The 15,269-nt window shown below is 52.6% G+C and overlaps 4 protein-coding genes across 4 annotated transcripts; 2 read left to right on the plus strand and 2 right to left on the minus strand.

Annotated features, from left to right (window-relative positions):
• Nucleotides 1-2,286: 2,286 nt before the first annotated feature.
• On the plus strand, nt 2,287-5,093 carry MRS44_004214 (uncharacterized protein; the record flags this gene model as incomplete). The annotated part of the gene is made up of 5 exons (XM_065622107.1): nt 2,287-2,427; nt 2,472-3,153; nt 3,208-3,545; nt 3,592-3,657; nt 3,705-5,093. 5 exons carry the CDS (start codon nt 2,287-2,289, stop codon nt 5,091-5,093), a joined length of 2,616 nt encoding a protein of 871 aa, XP_065478179.1.
• A 5,151-nt stretch (nt 5,094-10,244) lies between these two features.
• MRS44_004215 (uncharacterized protein) lies at nt 10,245-11,195 on the minus strand (the record flags this gene model as incomplete). The annotated part of the gene is made up of 1 exon (XM_065622108.1): nt 10,245-11,195. One exon carries the CDS (start codon nt 11,193-11,195, stop codon nt 10,245-10,247), a length of 951 nt encoding a protein of 316 aa, XP_065478180.1.
• Nucleotides 11,196-12,237: 1,042 nt separating this feature from the next.
• MRS44_004216 (uncharacterized protein) lies at nt 12,238-13,939 on the plus strand (the record flags this gene model as incomplete). The annotated part of the gene is made up of 7 exons (XM_065622109.1): nt 12,238-12,263; nt 12,312-12,605; nt 12,667-12,989; nt 13,037-13,335; nt 13,387-13,546; nt 13,591-13,693; nt 13,876-13,939. 7 exons carry the CDS (start codon nt 12,238-12,240, stop codon nt 13,937-13,939), a joined length of 1,269 nt encoding a protein of 422 aa, XP_065478181.1.
• A 203-nt stretch (nt 13,940-14,142) lies between these two features.
• On the minus strand, nt 14,143-14,674 carry MRS44_004217 (uncharacterized protein; the record flags this gene model as incomplete). The annotated part of the gene is made up of 2 exons (XM_046281668.1): nt 14,143-14,490; nt 14,537-14,674. 2 exons carry the CDS (start codon nt 14,672-14,674, stop codon nt 14,143-14,145), a joined length of 486 nt encoding a protein of 161 aa, XP_046125681.1.
• Between the last annotated feature and the right edge of the window lie 595 nt (nt 14,675-15,269).

Here is a 15,269-nt window from a genome sequence, read left to right on the forward strand (position 1 = left end):
ACCACACCAAAGCCAATGGATATAACGAATATGTAGAGGTGCTGTATGGCCTCATAATCCATTGTTTGGCTGCCTCTGAGCGGCGCTCAATGGTCTGGAGCTGAGTTGGCCCCAAAAGTCGAGTTCCAGGCCAACGTTCCGGGTCAACGTGCCTGGTGGCCAGATCCACCTGTTACATGAATCTGACATAATTGTTCGAGACCCTAAACGTAGATTGTAGATCTAGATGGAACGTCGTGTAATGGCCGAATAGTCATGGACTGGCAAAGTATGGTGACGGGAGAAAAGAGCAAAGAGCCAGAGAGCGAATCACCTGGCCCGCCCCGACAAAGAAAGTGAGAATAGCTTCAAAGCGGACTTCTCTGATTGACCAATCAACGGTTACCAGCATGACAATCGCACAAAGTTTGAGCAATGTCGTTCGAGTGAGATAGTGCCACGACTTGAGCTGACCATCTCTTTGAGGCGACTCACATAAAGTCCGAAGCGATGTGACAGAGGCTGCGAGACACAAACACAAGACAACCCCTGGTGATCCCCAATCACGATGTTGCCAAACTCTAAGCCGTCGGGCCCGAAGAGATGGTACGCTTGGAGAATGTCACGGTGAGACAGTACCATCGACCACCACTACTCTCGACGGGGGGACCTGGGGGGGATCGCGATGCTAAATTAGCACTAGATTGGGTTGGGGACCAGAAAGTCGGGGAGTTTATTCGACGGGGAGTTGTCGTGGCTGGCAGAGCTGGTGCATGTTCCCCAACTCCCCGCCCAGTGAGGCTTGAGTCCAGCCTCTCTTTCTTGGGGTAGGGTAGCAGAGCGGGAGACGCGGCACATCAAGTCCGTGGGCAGATGCGGTGTAATCGTATGCATCGTCTGAGCGGAGTGATGAACCAGGTTGGTGGATGGGGCACAGAACAAGGATGGGCAATGTGACGGCGTCTGGACCAACAAGAGGCTTGTAATGTACCCATTGGCGAATACGGAGTCTTTTTCAACACCATCACCAGCTTCTTCCCCCGCATTTCGCGTCCGAGTCAAAACAAGTCGACCCGACCCAAGCGCCGCAAAAGAAACTACTAGACCGAGATCTCGACGCGGGCGGTGAAACAGATGCAACGGCGCGTGAGCGCGTTAGCGGCCCCTCCAAGAATGACGACGGTTGCCTTTGAGGCGAGACGAGGCGAGGCGAGGGGGTCACATGCCCACACATGAACGGGGAGTAAGATATTGGATGGATCGCATGCTCAGCTCAGTTCTTGCAGGATGGGCGCGACTCTTTTGCCTCTCTTTGACGATACATCTCTTTCAGCCCCTTTCAGCTTGGAAAAAAGAGACAGACAACAAACAGGGTTAGGGTCTTTGGTATTGTCACCGCTCTGCCGCCCGTTGCGCCGTGACCTGTCACCATCCAGGTGCCGAGAGGGGAAGCCCCAACTCCACAAAACGTCGCCTTCATTTGATCCCGTGGTGTCTCTCTGATCAAGGGTGAGCAGGGCACAACGTGCCTCCCAGCCTTGGCTGAGATGACTGCGTCCAACGCCCGTCCAGGCCTTGCATGTCTCACCCGTCTGGGCGTTCGTCATCCGAGCACAAGCACAGCACCACATGGCCCCTTGAGACGACGACCCCTGCAAACGACTTGCCCTCTCTCGCTCGGACAGCTTGCTGAACCTTGCACCCTCCCCCGGTCTCTAAGATCGAAAAAAAAGGGTCTGTCCAACTGGAATGCGGAGCTAGGCCGACACACGGTGTCGCCGCCCGCCCGCTCGCCGTATCACAAGCTCCGGCGCAACGGGCTTTGTTGTTGAAGCTTATCACAGAATAATGCACGTCAAAAGCAAGAAAAATGAATAAACGGCTCCACGTGAAATGGAGCGTGAGACCAAGCGTCTAGACCATCCCATCCATTGGAAGGGACCACTCTGGATGGAGTCTTAGGGGTCCCTAGCAGATGACCCCCCGCTAGCTTGGCTGCCTACCTACCTTGATCGACTTGGATTCTTCAACAAAAAGGTTAAAACCAAACGGTGCCCGACTCATTCTCACCGACTCGCTTCAACTTGTCTCCATATCCTTATCTTTTCCTTCTTGTCTTGGGATTATTAGTCCTGTCCTTCTTTTACCCCGCGTCCCCCCGTCTCGCCACAATCCGCCCACGTTTTCGCGCGTCGCATTCGCATCCGACCTCGCCGGACCATCGAATCCTCTCCGATACAATACATCTGTGAGCTTCGTGCTCTGCCGACTCGCAATCGCGGTCGCGTACCATAGCTCTCGCCCGTCATGTCGGCCACAACGACGTCGGCCGCCGCGGCCGCTACGAGCGCGCATCCTCAGGGCGGCATCATCGAGGGCCTCAACCCCATTCACTACAATCCCAAGGACCCCATCTCCCTCTTCATCATCCAGGCCATCATCATCATTGTGTTTTGTCGCCTGCTCCACTACCCCTCTCCAAGTTCGGCCAGCCTCGCGTCATCGCAGAGGTCATTGGCGGCATCGTCCTGGGTCCGTCCGTCATGATGCGCATTCCCGGCTTCAAGGAGAACATCTTTCCCACCGAGTCGATGCCCGTCTTGGCCAATGTCGCTACTCTTGGATTGCTGCTCTTCCTCTTCCTCGTCGGCCTCGAAGTCGATACCCGAATGTTCAAGACAAACTGGCGCGTCGCTCTTAGTGTGGGCCTCGCCAGCATGATTATCCCATTCGGTCTTGGTGTCGCTGTGGCCTGGGGCCTGTACAAGGAGTATGGCAACGAGGGCCACAAGGAGGATATGGAGTTTGGCACTTTCGCCCTCTTTATCGGTACTGCCCTGGCTATCACTGCCTTTCCCGTTCTCTGTCGTATCCTGTCCGAGCTCCAGCTTCTTGGAACTTCGGTCGGTGTGACAGTGTTGGCGGCTGGCATTGGCAATGATGTTACTGGCTGGGTTCTGCTGGCCCTGAGCGTTGCCCTTGTCAACAACGCCAATGGCCTCACAGCCCTCTACGTCTTTTTGACTGCCGTTGCATGGGTCCTCTTCCTCGTGTTTGCAGTCCGGCCTGCATTCCTTTGGGTCTTGCGCCGAACCGACAGCATCCAGAACGGCCCATCCCAGGGAATCACGGCCTTGACTCTGCTTCTGGTCTTGGCGTCGTCTTGGTTCACTGGTAAGTCTAGGCTCTTGATTGGTTGATCATGTACTCTTGCTAACTGGCAATCAGCTGCTATTGGTGTTCACGCCATTTTTGGTGCTTTCCTCATTGGAGTCATATGTCCCCACGATGGTGGTTTTGCCATTAAACTGACTGAGAAGATTGAGGATCTGGTGGGATCACTGCTCCTCCCTCTCTATTTTGCTCTTTCTGGCCTCAACACCAACTTAGGTCTGCTTAACGATGGCAAGACTTGGGGATACGTCATTGCTGTTATTCTTTGCGCCTTTTTCGGCAAGATCGTTGGTGGTTCTGTGGCTGCGCGTTGGTGTCATTGTCTTTGGCGGGAGAGTTTCACCATCGGTGTGCTGATGAGTTGCAAGGGTCTCGTCGAACTGATCGTCCTGGTAAGTGAGGCCGTTCAAGTTGCCAGCGTAATACTGACTTGCCCAGAACATCGGACTCCAAGCAGGCATCCTCTCACCCCGAACATTCACCATGTTCGTGGTCATGGCACTGGTTAGGGATGCGCCTATACGAATTGACAGCTGCTAATCTCGGCATAGGTAACCACCGTCTCGACTACGCCCCTGACCAGATGGCTCTACCCTGTGTGGTACCGTCAGAAGGTGGACAAGTGGCGCCGCGGCGAGATTGACTGGGACGGAACTCCCATCGCCACCGAGGCCCAGGCTTCTGAGCACAAGATGGAGGAGGCCTTGGACAAGTCGCAGACTAACCGGGTTATTCTGCACCTTCGCCTTGATGCTCTGTCTGGCCTGTTCAACCTGGTTTCTCTGCTCGGAGGTTCTAGGAAGGCATCCAACGTTACCCACCAGGAAGCCGATGATGAAGGTTCGGCTGTCGTATCTGCAGATGACAAGTCACGGCAGCCGCCTCGTCGCCCTCTCGAGGTCCGAGGAATTCGTCTCATGGAGCTTACCGACCGTACATCGTCCGTCATGCAGTCTACCGAGGTTGCAGAATTTACCTCTCGCGATGCCGTCTTCTCGGCTTTCCAGACCTTTTCGCGTCTCAACGGTGTTGCGGTTGCTGGCCAGGTCTCCATCATCCCCACATCGGCTTACGCTGACACTCTCGCTAAGTGCGCAGAGGAGGCCAAGTCCGACTTTATGCTCATTCCATGGAGCACGTACGGTGGTCTTGCTGAGGAGAACTCTGCTGCCGCACTCTCCGAGAACGACAACCCCAACGACCGCTTCTTCAACCGAACCTACATCGACTACGTCCAGGGCGCTCTTGAACGATCAACCTGCACCACTGGTGTCTATATCAGCCGAAGCCTGGACAACAACAGCCTCTCCAAGAGACCGACCCTTACCCGCAGAGCTCTCACCGGACTCTCAGTGCACAGCAACCATGACTCCCCCGCGGTCCAGAGCCCAGTGGATCATCACCAGCACATTTTCGTTCCCTTTATCGGTGGCGAGGATGATCGCGCCGCTCTGCTCTTTGTTCTCCAGCTTGCCCACAACCCTCATGTGTCCATCACGGTCGTTCACCTTGGCTTTAGCGAAGATGACCCCGATCTGCACAGCCCCGACAGTACCCCTTCAAGCAGCAATGACATTAGCAAGGCTGTGGTCGGAATCCCTTCTGCGAGCGACATGGATCTTTTGAGCACCGCTAAGAAGAACGCCTCTGGCACCCTTGAGGGTCGTGTCACCTTTGTCGAGGTCTCGGTCGACTCGATCCGCCAGCTTCCCGACCGCGCCGTCGCCCAGGCTCGCGAGGTCGTCGGCAAGTCCAGACTCAATGTGGGAGATCTGGTTGTTGTTGGACGAGCTCACCCATTCTTTGACAACCTCCTCGTCGACGACCTTGGCGTTGAGCGCGAGTTCCAACGCACTGTGGGTGTCCTCGGCGATCGGTTCGCGAGGGCCGGCATCGACGCTGGCTTGCTGGTGATTCACGACAAGGAATCCAAGGCTTGATTTGTCTCACGCTGCATTTATTGCGTATTTGGATATTATGGTATCGAGGCGTTTGGATATCACACTCTTGGCTTGTGGACCTGGCACTTGCATAGAGTACACGGGTTGCATACAGGGAGACTGATGTGGATTGAATTGGGTTTTAGCATATACCAGATCTTGTATACCCTCAAGGTCATGAGTTATGAATTGATTAATTTTCTATCGATTTGATGATGTTTGGTGATGTGATGGATGATGATGTTACTGCTGTTACTTCTGTTATCTGCATGACGGTCTTGATGCTTCTTTCGCTGCCCAGAGCGATAGGATGTCTGCTGAGAGCACGAAAAGCAGTGATGAATAGATAAGCGTCTATATAATCGAAGTTGTTTCGGGTGAGGCACAAATATGCCATGATGATCAAGTATCGAATGGTGGCTAGCCCAACGGTGAGGCACCCACAACAGAAGGCGATAGAGCCATTGCTGGTGTCGCGTAGCCTACCTTGTGACTGCTTCGTGTGATGGGCCAATGGCCCTCGAGACTCACAGTCGGGCTCAATCGAGTGCTCCCATTCGGCGAGGACCAAAGCTGAGGGCATCGAATAGACCACTCAAGTCGTGGAGTATCAAAGGGACAATGATGCCAGAAGCCCGGCACCCCGATGAAATGCAGAGCTGCGCACTAGACTCACGGCATCCGTAGTCACTGAAACTGGAAAACATGACGATGAAGAATCATCCTCTGGACGTTCTGTACCAGGCTTCTTCATTGGCATAGAGGTAATTTCACCATCCTTTCGATTCGGTTCGCCGTGAGACGGTCTAAAAATATGACGTCTTGGTCTAAGACTGCGTCGATGAGGTGATCTGTGTTATAACGTGCGCCGTAGAGGTACTCAAACGACGGCGGCAGTTGATCGACTTAATGTTGCGATCCACAACACCAGTCCATATGGCGGAAAGCTAAGTTTATATAGGGTGCATGAAGTGTAGTATATAGGAAACCGAGTGGCAGAGCGGTGGCATGTTCGGGATTGAACCTTTGGTCGACAACCGCACAACATGAGGGGGCTAGTAAGTAGTTGAACCGAGTGTCTGATTCGTGAAAGGTTGTCCTTCGCTCCAACTTGCGTTGTGACGCTAAGAACCGACGACAACGACAAACACCTCATCTCCCTCGTACTCGTCAACTCCGCTCGCCGTGCTTATCCTCACCCTCATTCAGGAGGTGATGGTAGAGCCGATCAATACCATATGCCGACACGACTGCGGCGACCTACCCACCCTGGAGATTGCGTGTTTTCGTCTCTCCTTTCGGTCAATAAGCACCAGTCGAGGTGAACATCGCCCATGACCTTCCCCTTGTGAAATTGGGAGGTGAGGCCATCATCAGTCAAGCTCACGGCCAGAAACACCCGATGTCTGGGGCTGGGATAGTGTCACAAAGCCCGATGTAGTTGTCTGCGGCTAGGATGTATATATAAGGTGTCGGTCTTTCTGTACCAGATGTGCGAAGGGAGCGAATGCGATGTTGTGGTTCCGCGCGACGGCTCTTTTGGGGCCTGCTTGCATAGTCCTCCCGGGAGTATATACAGAGAATTCTTTCTTTTTCGTTGACGGCATGCAACAACAATAGAAATGTATCCGAGTTGGAGGATGATCCACGCCCCTTCTTTCAGTGGGACGCCAGCGCCCAACGCGTTGCTGCCGCCTCGAGTCTTTCAACCTTAGTTGGACCGGGTTCCTGATGGGCCAAATGGTGTGTTTCGAATCGGTCAGTTCCTGTGACATCCAGGAGCCTACAACTGAGACTGGCTGTTACACTATTGTTCGGCCACAGCCAACAGTGTTGACCCTTCCGGGCGGATGCCCCTTGTGATTGGGGCGAGGGTCGGCTCTGAGGCTGAGAACATCCAAAGCCTAGTGCTGGGAGTATTGTAAGAGATCGCTGATTTCGCCAGCATCTAAGATGTATATATATAGTATGCCGTTCAGTCCATTCACAGCCCGAAAGGGGCAGGATAGTTGCAATGAGATGAGAGCGCCTGATAGATTGGCCGCCTCCGCCCGGAATCGGCAACCATTCTCAGCCCTCCTCAGAGTATATATAGGGGTGTCTTTCCTGTTGGCTGATGGCGCGCAACAACAATGAAAAGGCGTTCGCGTTCGATGGATATGCATTTCTCTTCTTTCGCTGGTCCTCTGAAGTCTGCTGCGGTTGAGATCGAGCTGAAGTACATTGTTTGACTTGATTGGACGGCTTGGCGTTCGTTCTCTGGGCATTCAGTAGGTCCGCCTGGATCCGCAGCTCCGCTGAGGGTCTTCCTGCTCTCTTTTGTTCGTGTCGATATGCGCCGTAGACGAACCGGTGCAGATGGATATAGCGGGATAGTTTAAAAGCTTGATGAAACCGTAGCCAATGCGGGTAATTCCACCTGCAAGCTTCGTCAAGTCCATCTATTCGGTTGCTTGCAGTTCAGTCCCACGACAGCAGCTGAGGTATGTCTGCACAGGTTTATATAGGACTTTTTGCATACTCGTAGTATATAACGAACCCAGCGGCCCAAGAAAGAGGACGATGTGCGCAAGTGGCGGACACGCAACATTACGATCACTCGAGCTGGGCCGTATGGTTAGATCGAGTGCCAGATGCGAAAAGCTGCCTCCTAATTTCACCCCTTGGGGCATTTTCGACAGCCCCCCCCAAAAAAACCGCTGTTGCCTTTTTGTTCAGCCCACAACCACCAGTTCAGTCCTCGCCTGATCGAGGCCCCTTGTAGTCACCCTCCTGGCGAGGCTGGATGACGAGAGTTAGGTCCAAGGCTGGGGACATCCAGAGTCCAGGATCTGAGAGGATTTTACAGGCCTTCCTGTCTTTGGCTGTAGCTCGGCTGTATATAGGCTGTCGGTTCTCTCCATTCAGGATCCAAAGGGGACACAGATGGGCTAGGTTGCCCCAGCCCGGAATCTACGACGATCTTCTGCTGTTCTGTTCGCATAGTGTTCCCGGGAGTATATATAATGGCGTCGTTCCTTCTGGTTAAGGGCGCGAAATACTCACGGTAGAGCGGTGGGACATGAGGGCGGTGAATTGAACGCCATGAAGGAATCCCTCAGTCGGTTCATCCAGGAACCTGAAGCAAGTGTTTGCTGCAAGAGTAGCCGGGCAAGTAGATTAAAGGTCGTCATTGCATGTCTGAAGGTCTCACTGGGAAACAAACCCAAAGTGCCCAGCTGATGAATGTATATAAGATATCGCAACTGGACTTGAGTTGTGCTGAATATGATCACTGCTCCGGGCTCAATTAAGGACTCGGTGGGTGGCGGTGATCAGTCACCACGGGGATACGGTCTATCAGTGTTCAAAGACTTCGACACGGATCGCTGGGTGATCTTTCTGTGGAAGGAGACATGAGCCGCTTCATGTAACCATGTCTTCGCCGAGGATCCCCGGTGTGCTTGGCCTGGGGAGGTGCCATGTAATAAGATATATAGAGAACGATATGATCGGTTTGTGTAAATAATCAGACAAATGGGTTGAAAGTGACTCTGACAATGTGCATAAGGTCATGACAATACTCGCAGATAAATAAATATATGAGCCTCAGTCGCTGTTCCTGGTTTCCCAGTCGGTGGTGTCGTTGAACGTCTTGATATGAGTGGAAAGAATTCGCTGAAGACAAGTGTTGGGAACGGTCCCAGTCATCGACCTCGTCGTCTGAGTATACTACATGGTGTTGATGAGTGTCCTGAAACTTGGCCTGCTGGCCTACCGATCATGGTAGTGGAAGTGGTGGGCGGAAATACCACGGAGGACCATCCCAGCGTATCGATTGAACTCTCACGGGAAGAACATCTTATGGTCTCGAAAACCGAGGTTTGACGTTCGCCATCTTCAATCCGCTCAGGAAAGTTGACCTCACGAGACAGCAGGTCACTGTCCCTGAGACCGAAGAATCCAGCACGCCAACATATTGGGCCCCCGGGATCTGGTCTTCTTGGCCAATCTTGTAAACAGGTCGTGAGACAGATAGGCTTGCTTGGTCGCTACCCAAGTCCTGTTCCAGTGAAGCTCGTAGGGCTCCTTAGCCTTCCAACGAAACCCCATGTTGAACCCCACTCCGAAGGGGATGGGGTCATCGCGGTTTGCGAGCGAGGTATATATACGGCGAGTCTGTGTGCGTCGCCTGTGCGGTGAAGTTCAAAAACTCATGCAATTCATGATGACCATGTCAGGTTGGTGCGTCGCCAGCTGGTACCTCCTTGGTCATGGGCTCCATCGTCCATCTTCATCAGCGTCAGACCCTTGATAGTCCCCAGAGTGAGTGGTCATGGTAGGCAGGATAGACCACTGGGAGTGCACAGGTTAACTAGGTCTTTGGCGATTTCCAGAAGGGCGTCTGATTGAGGCGAGGAGCGTGAGCAGTTCCTCAGCCAGCACACAACTGGTAGGTAGGGGGAAGCTGGTATATAGCGTGATGATGAGTGTTGGCGCATGGTTTGGCATGAAAAGATCTTGATTTCGACTACTCCACTATCTCACCGCGTGAGATGGGATCTGACATGTTGGACGGATTGGAAGTAGTGCCTGAACGACGATTCAAAGAAGAAGTCGCCGATCAACTCAGGATCGAAGGACCGGGTGTTTGGTCTTTGGAGCTGTCGACAGAGCGGGCAAGAAAGCGACAAGATATGGCGTGTAACACTGGAGAGTTTCTGCATCAAGCCTCATCCGTCGAAGCTCTTTCTGGGCATTGTATATAAGACGAGAACAGGACGGATGGGATGAAGGAGGGGAATGAAGGGGGCGAGGTGCGACTTTTATACTTGGCGATGTGATGGTGTTTGTGGTTCGGATATTTGGATTGAGGCCCAAACACTTGGCAGTGCAACATAGGATGGGTGTGCCTCAAATCATGAGATCAAGCGCAGGAGCAAATGACATGCTTGGGAAACGAGCGTCAATCAAAAGAGAGACCATGTTGTTGATGATGGTTGCAAAAACTACCTGGATCAAGGCATCATGGTAAAGCGACAAGTACAATCCACCTTCCCTGGCGCGCAAATCCTTCATTGCCTCATTCCTGCGTGAAATGGCGAGGAAAATACCGACCGAAAGCCCCAAACTGATCAATGAGATCCCCCACACTCAATGTAACCGCCCTCTTCAGGCCTCATCCTGCTCTGACTTGGCCTTTCGCTTCTCACCTCCGGGAGTGGTCAGGATGCTCAGAACCAAGGCGCAGGTATCCACGACCTTGTCCACCCGGAGATTGGTCGCAGAAAGTTCCTTGTTGGAGGTCTCAATGTCGTTCTTGAGCTTCTTCCGAGTCTCTTGGAGTTCCCCGTTAGTCTCCTGGAGCCGCTTTTGAGTTTCCTTGAGCTGCCCTTGCGTCTTCTGTAGCTGTTCCTGAGTGTCCTTGAGCTTTCGATGCAGAGACTCTACATCATCGGTAGGCACGGGTTTGTTGAGCAGGGCTGGGGCGTACTGTGTGACAGCTTCGATGACGGATGGTCTACCAACACCTTCGATGGCTGCTTTGAAGCCTTGAGCACGACGTTGAATCTCACAAAGAGGTGTAGAACTCTCTCGGCCCCCATGGAAAAGCGCTTTCTGGCGTTCGACGAGTATGCCATCGGGGTAGTGGATGTGGGCCTTTGGGAACACGACTCCCCAGAGGGCCGCCATGTCGTTGCGGATGTTGGTTAGGCTTGGGTGGCTAGGACCCCAGACCGCGGCCAAGAAAAACCAATAAGGATAGTAGAGTTCCTTTTGGTTTCGCCCGGTTCCCCGCAACTTCCGGTAGAATTCGTGCTCGTCCGGCGACTTGATCTTTGAGAAGAGAGATTGCTCCCACGCCTTGGGCAAGAATTCGGCCAACTCGATCGCAAGCACCTTGTCCATGTGATGCTTGATGCAATTGAACGTAAAAGTTATATGGTGAGCACGGGACTGATTGTAAATCACTAGATCGCCGGGTTTGAAGGCAGAAATGGGTAGTTCGACCGAGGTGCCGGGCTCTAGGCGAGAGCTCTCGCCTTGGTTCGCGTTAGCGTCTGCGGACACATTGCGAGAGTTACTTGGGGACAGACCGGTGGATTCGTTTGCAGGAGGCATGGTGAGTTTGGCAGTCCTGAAAGACGCTGGGTCAGTTTGCAACTCTGGGAGCCGATTACAGTGGGGGGGACAGTACCGGCGCGCACTTACTAGTCGCGAGTAGCTTAAGAAGACAAGCGAATGATTGAGGGCGAAGGGGTAAATGGGTTGGCAAGGGAGGATGAGAAGGAGAGGCTCTGCCGCGTGCTCTGGTAGGTACACTTGGCCTGTGTTGAGCTAGGCTCTGATGGTGGTTGAGAGATGGAGGAGATTCGTGTTTGCGTGATGAGAGGGAATGTTGTGAATGCAGATGCTAATCCCGTGATCCTAAGGATTGATGATGATTATGATGGCGATAAGATACGCGCACCAAAACTTTTGGTCAAGGATTGTGGTGGCAGAGTACGGGAGGCGAGTGCGGTGTTTGTGCAATGCGCCCGTCGTTTGGGCCGTAAACATCAAGCGAACTCTTCCAGACCTGGGCATCATAGACTTGTGTTTGTAACCAAATTGTTTTCTGAAAGCAGAAGGTTGGTTTGGATGCCATTTAATGGCTTATGGTAATTGACTGTGTGAGTGTTATACTGGGATCCAAACGAGTCGACCAAGGAACAAACGCAGGTCAAGCTCAAGAAGCACAGAAGGGGACCGGAACAGTAGAGGAGAGTAATGTAAAGCGCCAGCGACGCGGCAAAAAAGTCATCACATACCGAAGAGAGGTGGTAAGACGCTGCCAGAGGTCGACAGGTTGGTTGGCAGTGGCATCCCCGTTGTTGGGGCATCATTCTCTGCACCTTGAGGCATTCATGTCTACATGAGTCGGCGGGTCAACAATGGTACATCCCCGCGTGACGGTAGATAATGGGAATGGTGAAATAGAAAAGAGAGACCGACCATATTGTATTTCATTGTGACGTCTATTTTGCTGCTTTAACATTGTCTTGGAGGTTGGACGTTCCTTGCGATGAGGCTCAGCTGACTGGGTGGAAGTGGGTACGAGAGTTCACCTCACTCGTCGGGTTCCCAGAACCAACACCTCTACTTACCTCCAACCCTTGACACCATGAGAGTCTCGGGGTCAGCGCAGTGGTATTTCGGTCGTTGCATCAAGATAAGATCACTCTCTCAAGTTCCTAGGGCCTTTAAAAGACCCCTCTCCCGCAGCAACCGGTCACCATTAATCTCTCGCGAGCTTCATCTGCACCATCTCCCGCCCTCAAGAACCGCGGCAATCCACGCGCGAAACTTTCCGAGTGAAGGCTTTGATGTGCTGCCAATTGATCGCAAAGTAGAAGAAGAGACACTTCCAGAGTATAGAGCCGAGGGCTTTTATCCCGTCAAACTGGGCGAGGTCTTTGCCTCTAGGCACCAGGTCGTTGCTAAGCTGGGCTTCGGCACGACTCTCACTGTTTGGCTTTGCCGTGACCTCACGTATGTTTTCCCAATCACCCATGTTTGCGTGTTTTGCTAATGCCACGATTTTACCACTCAGGGAGGATGTGCTTGTCACTCTCAAAGTTTGCACCACGGGACAAGACACAGCCCAGGGGCTGGTCATATCCAACCACATCAAGGCCATCGATGGTTCAGAACACCCTGGCAAGAACATACTGCGTGTAGCCTTAGATGACTTCAAGGTCACTGGACCACAGGGATCTCACCAGTGCCCCGTCTTTGCTCCTCTGGGCTTGACGTTCACGGATTACCGAAATCTCTTCCCTCAGCGGTCCCTCCCCAAGGACATTCTTCGGGTGACTTTGCTCATGGTTTTGCTTGGCGTCGATTTCATGCACCAAGCCGGCGTGGTGCACACCGGTACGTGCCCATATTTATTGCTTGACGGCTCCTAACAGATGGTTTAGACATATCACCAAACAATATCCACCTTGGAGCCAACAAGACCGCCATCTCCAAAGTAGAACGCGCCGAGCTCGACAATCCATCACCGCGAAAGGTTCCTACGGATCGCACCATCTACCTTTCCTACAGAATGCCAATCACCAGTGACCCACTGGTCATATCCGACTTTGGCGCTTCAGTCCTGGGCCAGGCCGGCCAAAAGCATGCCGGGGATGTTATGCCTGGGGTATATAGAACGCCCAAAATCATTCTTGGTTTAGAGTGGGATTCAAAAATCGACATTTGGTTAGTTGGGGTTATGGTACGCGGAGACATCTCTCTCCCCATCCCCCATCACTGACATGGAGCGTAGATCTGGGACCTCTTTGAAGGAGGCCGACTCTTTCGCGCTACGAAAGACGGCCATCTGAATGACGAAATGCATCTTGCCGAGATGGTTTCCCTCTTGCGGTCACCCCCGAAGGAGTTTCTCGAACGGAGTGACAAATGCCGTCGGTACTGGAACGCCGAAGGTGAATTACCCTTTTCTCTGTTGCGGTAGCTTCACTAAAATCAGAACGGAAATGGATTGCTGCGACATCCATCCCCGACCAAACTTTCGAGAGCCTTGAGACACGTCTTGAAGGGAGCGAAAAGAAATTTCTCTTGGCTCTTGTTTTGTTCGTAAAATCTTGCGTTGGCTTCCGGAGGAACGACCTTGTGCGGAGACGCTGATAGAGGAAGATGAATTTCTCAATTAGTAGAAACCAAAGAAGGGGACAGATGGCTACCCATTATATGCCATGTCATAGGCAAGGCTTCATCGAGTTGCAACGATTGATCGCTCTGATCCATCTAACAGTTATGATCTGTGGTATAGCACAACGATCTTGCGCATCCCCGGAATCTCTCCTGGCCGAAACTGATGTCCTTCACTCGTGGAAACTCGGGAACCGTGAAATATTTCAGTGTATGTATCGTCTATTCTCAGCAATGTGTACAGGTCAAAACTCCGACAAATGCATCCCTCAATCATGCCACCTAAATCCCGGACCACGTAGTGAGTGAATCTTCCCTTCATATAGCAACAGCAAAAGACCCTTCGCATCATGTTGATATGGGCATCGATTTAGATGGGCGAAACAGGTGACTTGGCCTTGCGCTTTCGTAGAATCCTGGGCGTCGCGGGAGTCTCGGGCGTCTCGGTGCCGGTGTTGGTGTTCTGCAGAGCTCGGAAAGCAAAACGCTCAGGCTTCAGGTCTCTCTTGACCCATTCGTAGTTCCTCCTGATTCGACCTGTCGCGAAAAAGATTTTGGGGTCTCCTTCGATGAAACCCTTGCCGGCCATGGGGCCCGTCGTGAATTCGCCGCCAAAGTGACGGTACTTGGCGGGTGTGGACATGTACATGTCGCGTACGAGGTCGACATCGAAGCCTGGGTCCTCGACCCATTTGACGTTGTTGTTCATGTTGATTTCCTGAAAGAGTTAGCATTGAGGGCGGTCAGCATGGAATCGAACGTACAATGATCTCGGCAAGCTTGGCGTGTCTTTCAACGTGTCGCTTGAAAACAGCCGCGCGACCGACGATGCGGGCCTTGCACTCGGGGCACTTTCTTCCGAAGCGCGGGTTGGGGCTTGGCACTTTTTGGACGTGGTTCATCTTGGGAGAAACCATTTGATTGTTGCGAGGAGATTGTTCGGAAGCACGTGTGGTGTTGTGAGGTGGATGATATGCGAGAGGGTGAATGAAGGATGAACAAAGAGCAGAGAAGAAGGCGAGCTCGCGAACAAAGAATGGACAGTGAATGAAGAGATGAAAGGAAGAAAGGAAGAAGCTCTATTGTTCTGCTTTGGGAGCATTATTTGCGGTGGTTATTGAGGTGTTCAGTTCGGCCGATGGCACTCGCAGCTGGTGACAGCTGTCAGGCAGACGGTGCAAACTTTTCGCAGAGGCATGATCGGGACCAGAAATCGATAAGATATGAAGTTCAAAATTGATGGTTAGATATTCGGAAATCTCTAAAAGCAGCGACTACGGCAGTGATGAAAGCGCCTTTCTCTGGTAACCGGAGACCACCCAACAGCCACGTGGTGAACGAGACGGCATGTCCTGCAAGCTGGTACTGAAACGAACACTGCTCTTGGAGTGACATAATAGTTCAAATCGATATGACAGCGGTAGAGGGACCTGGGACTAACTCATGGCTCCTTAAAATCTTTATCACAGGAACAGGCGCGTCTACCTGGTCTAATGG

The sequence above is a fragment of the Fusarium solani genome, assembly GCF_023522795.1.
Source record: "Fusarium solani strain SB1 chromosome Unknown bctg00000002, whole genome shotgun sequence".
NCBI classification, from domain to species: domain Eukaryota; kingdom Fungi; phylum Ascomycota; class Sordariomycetes; order Hypocreales; family Nectriaceae; genus Fusarium; species Fusarium solani.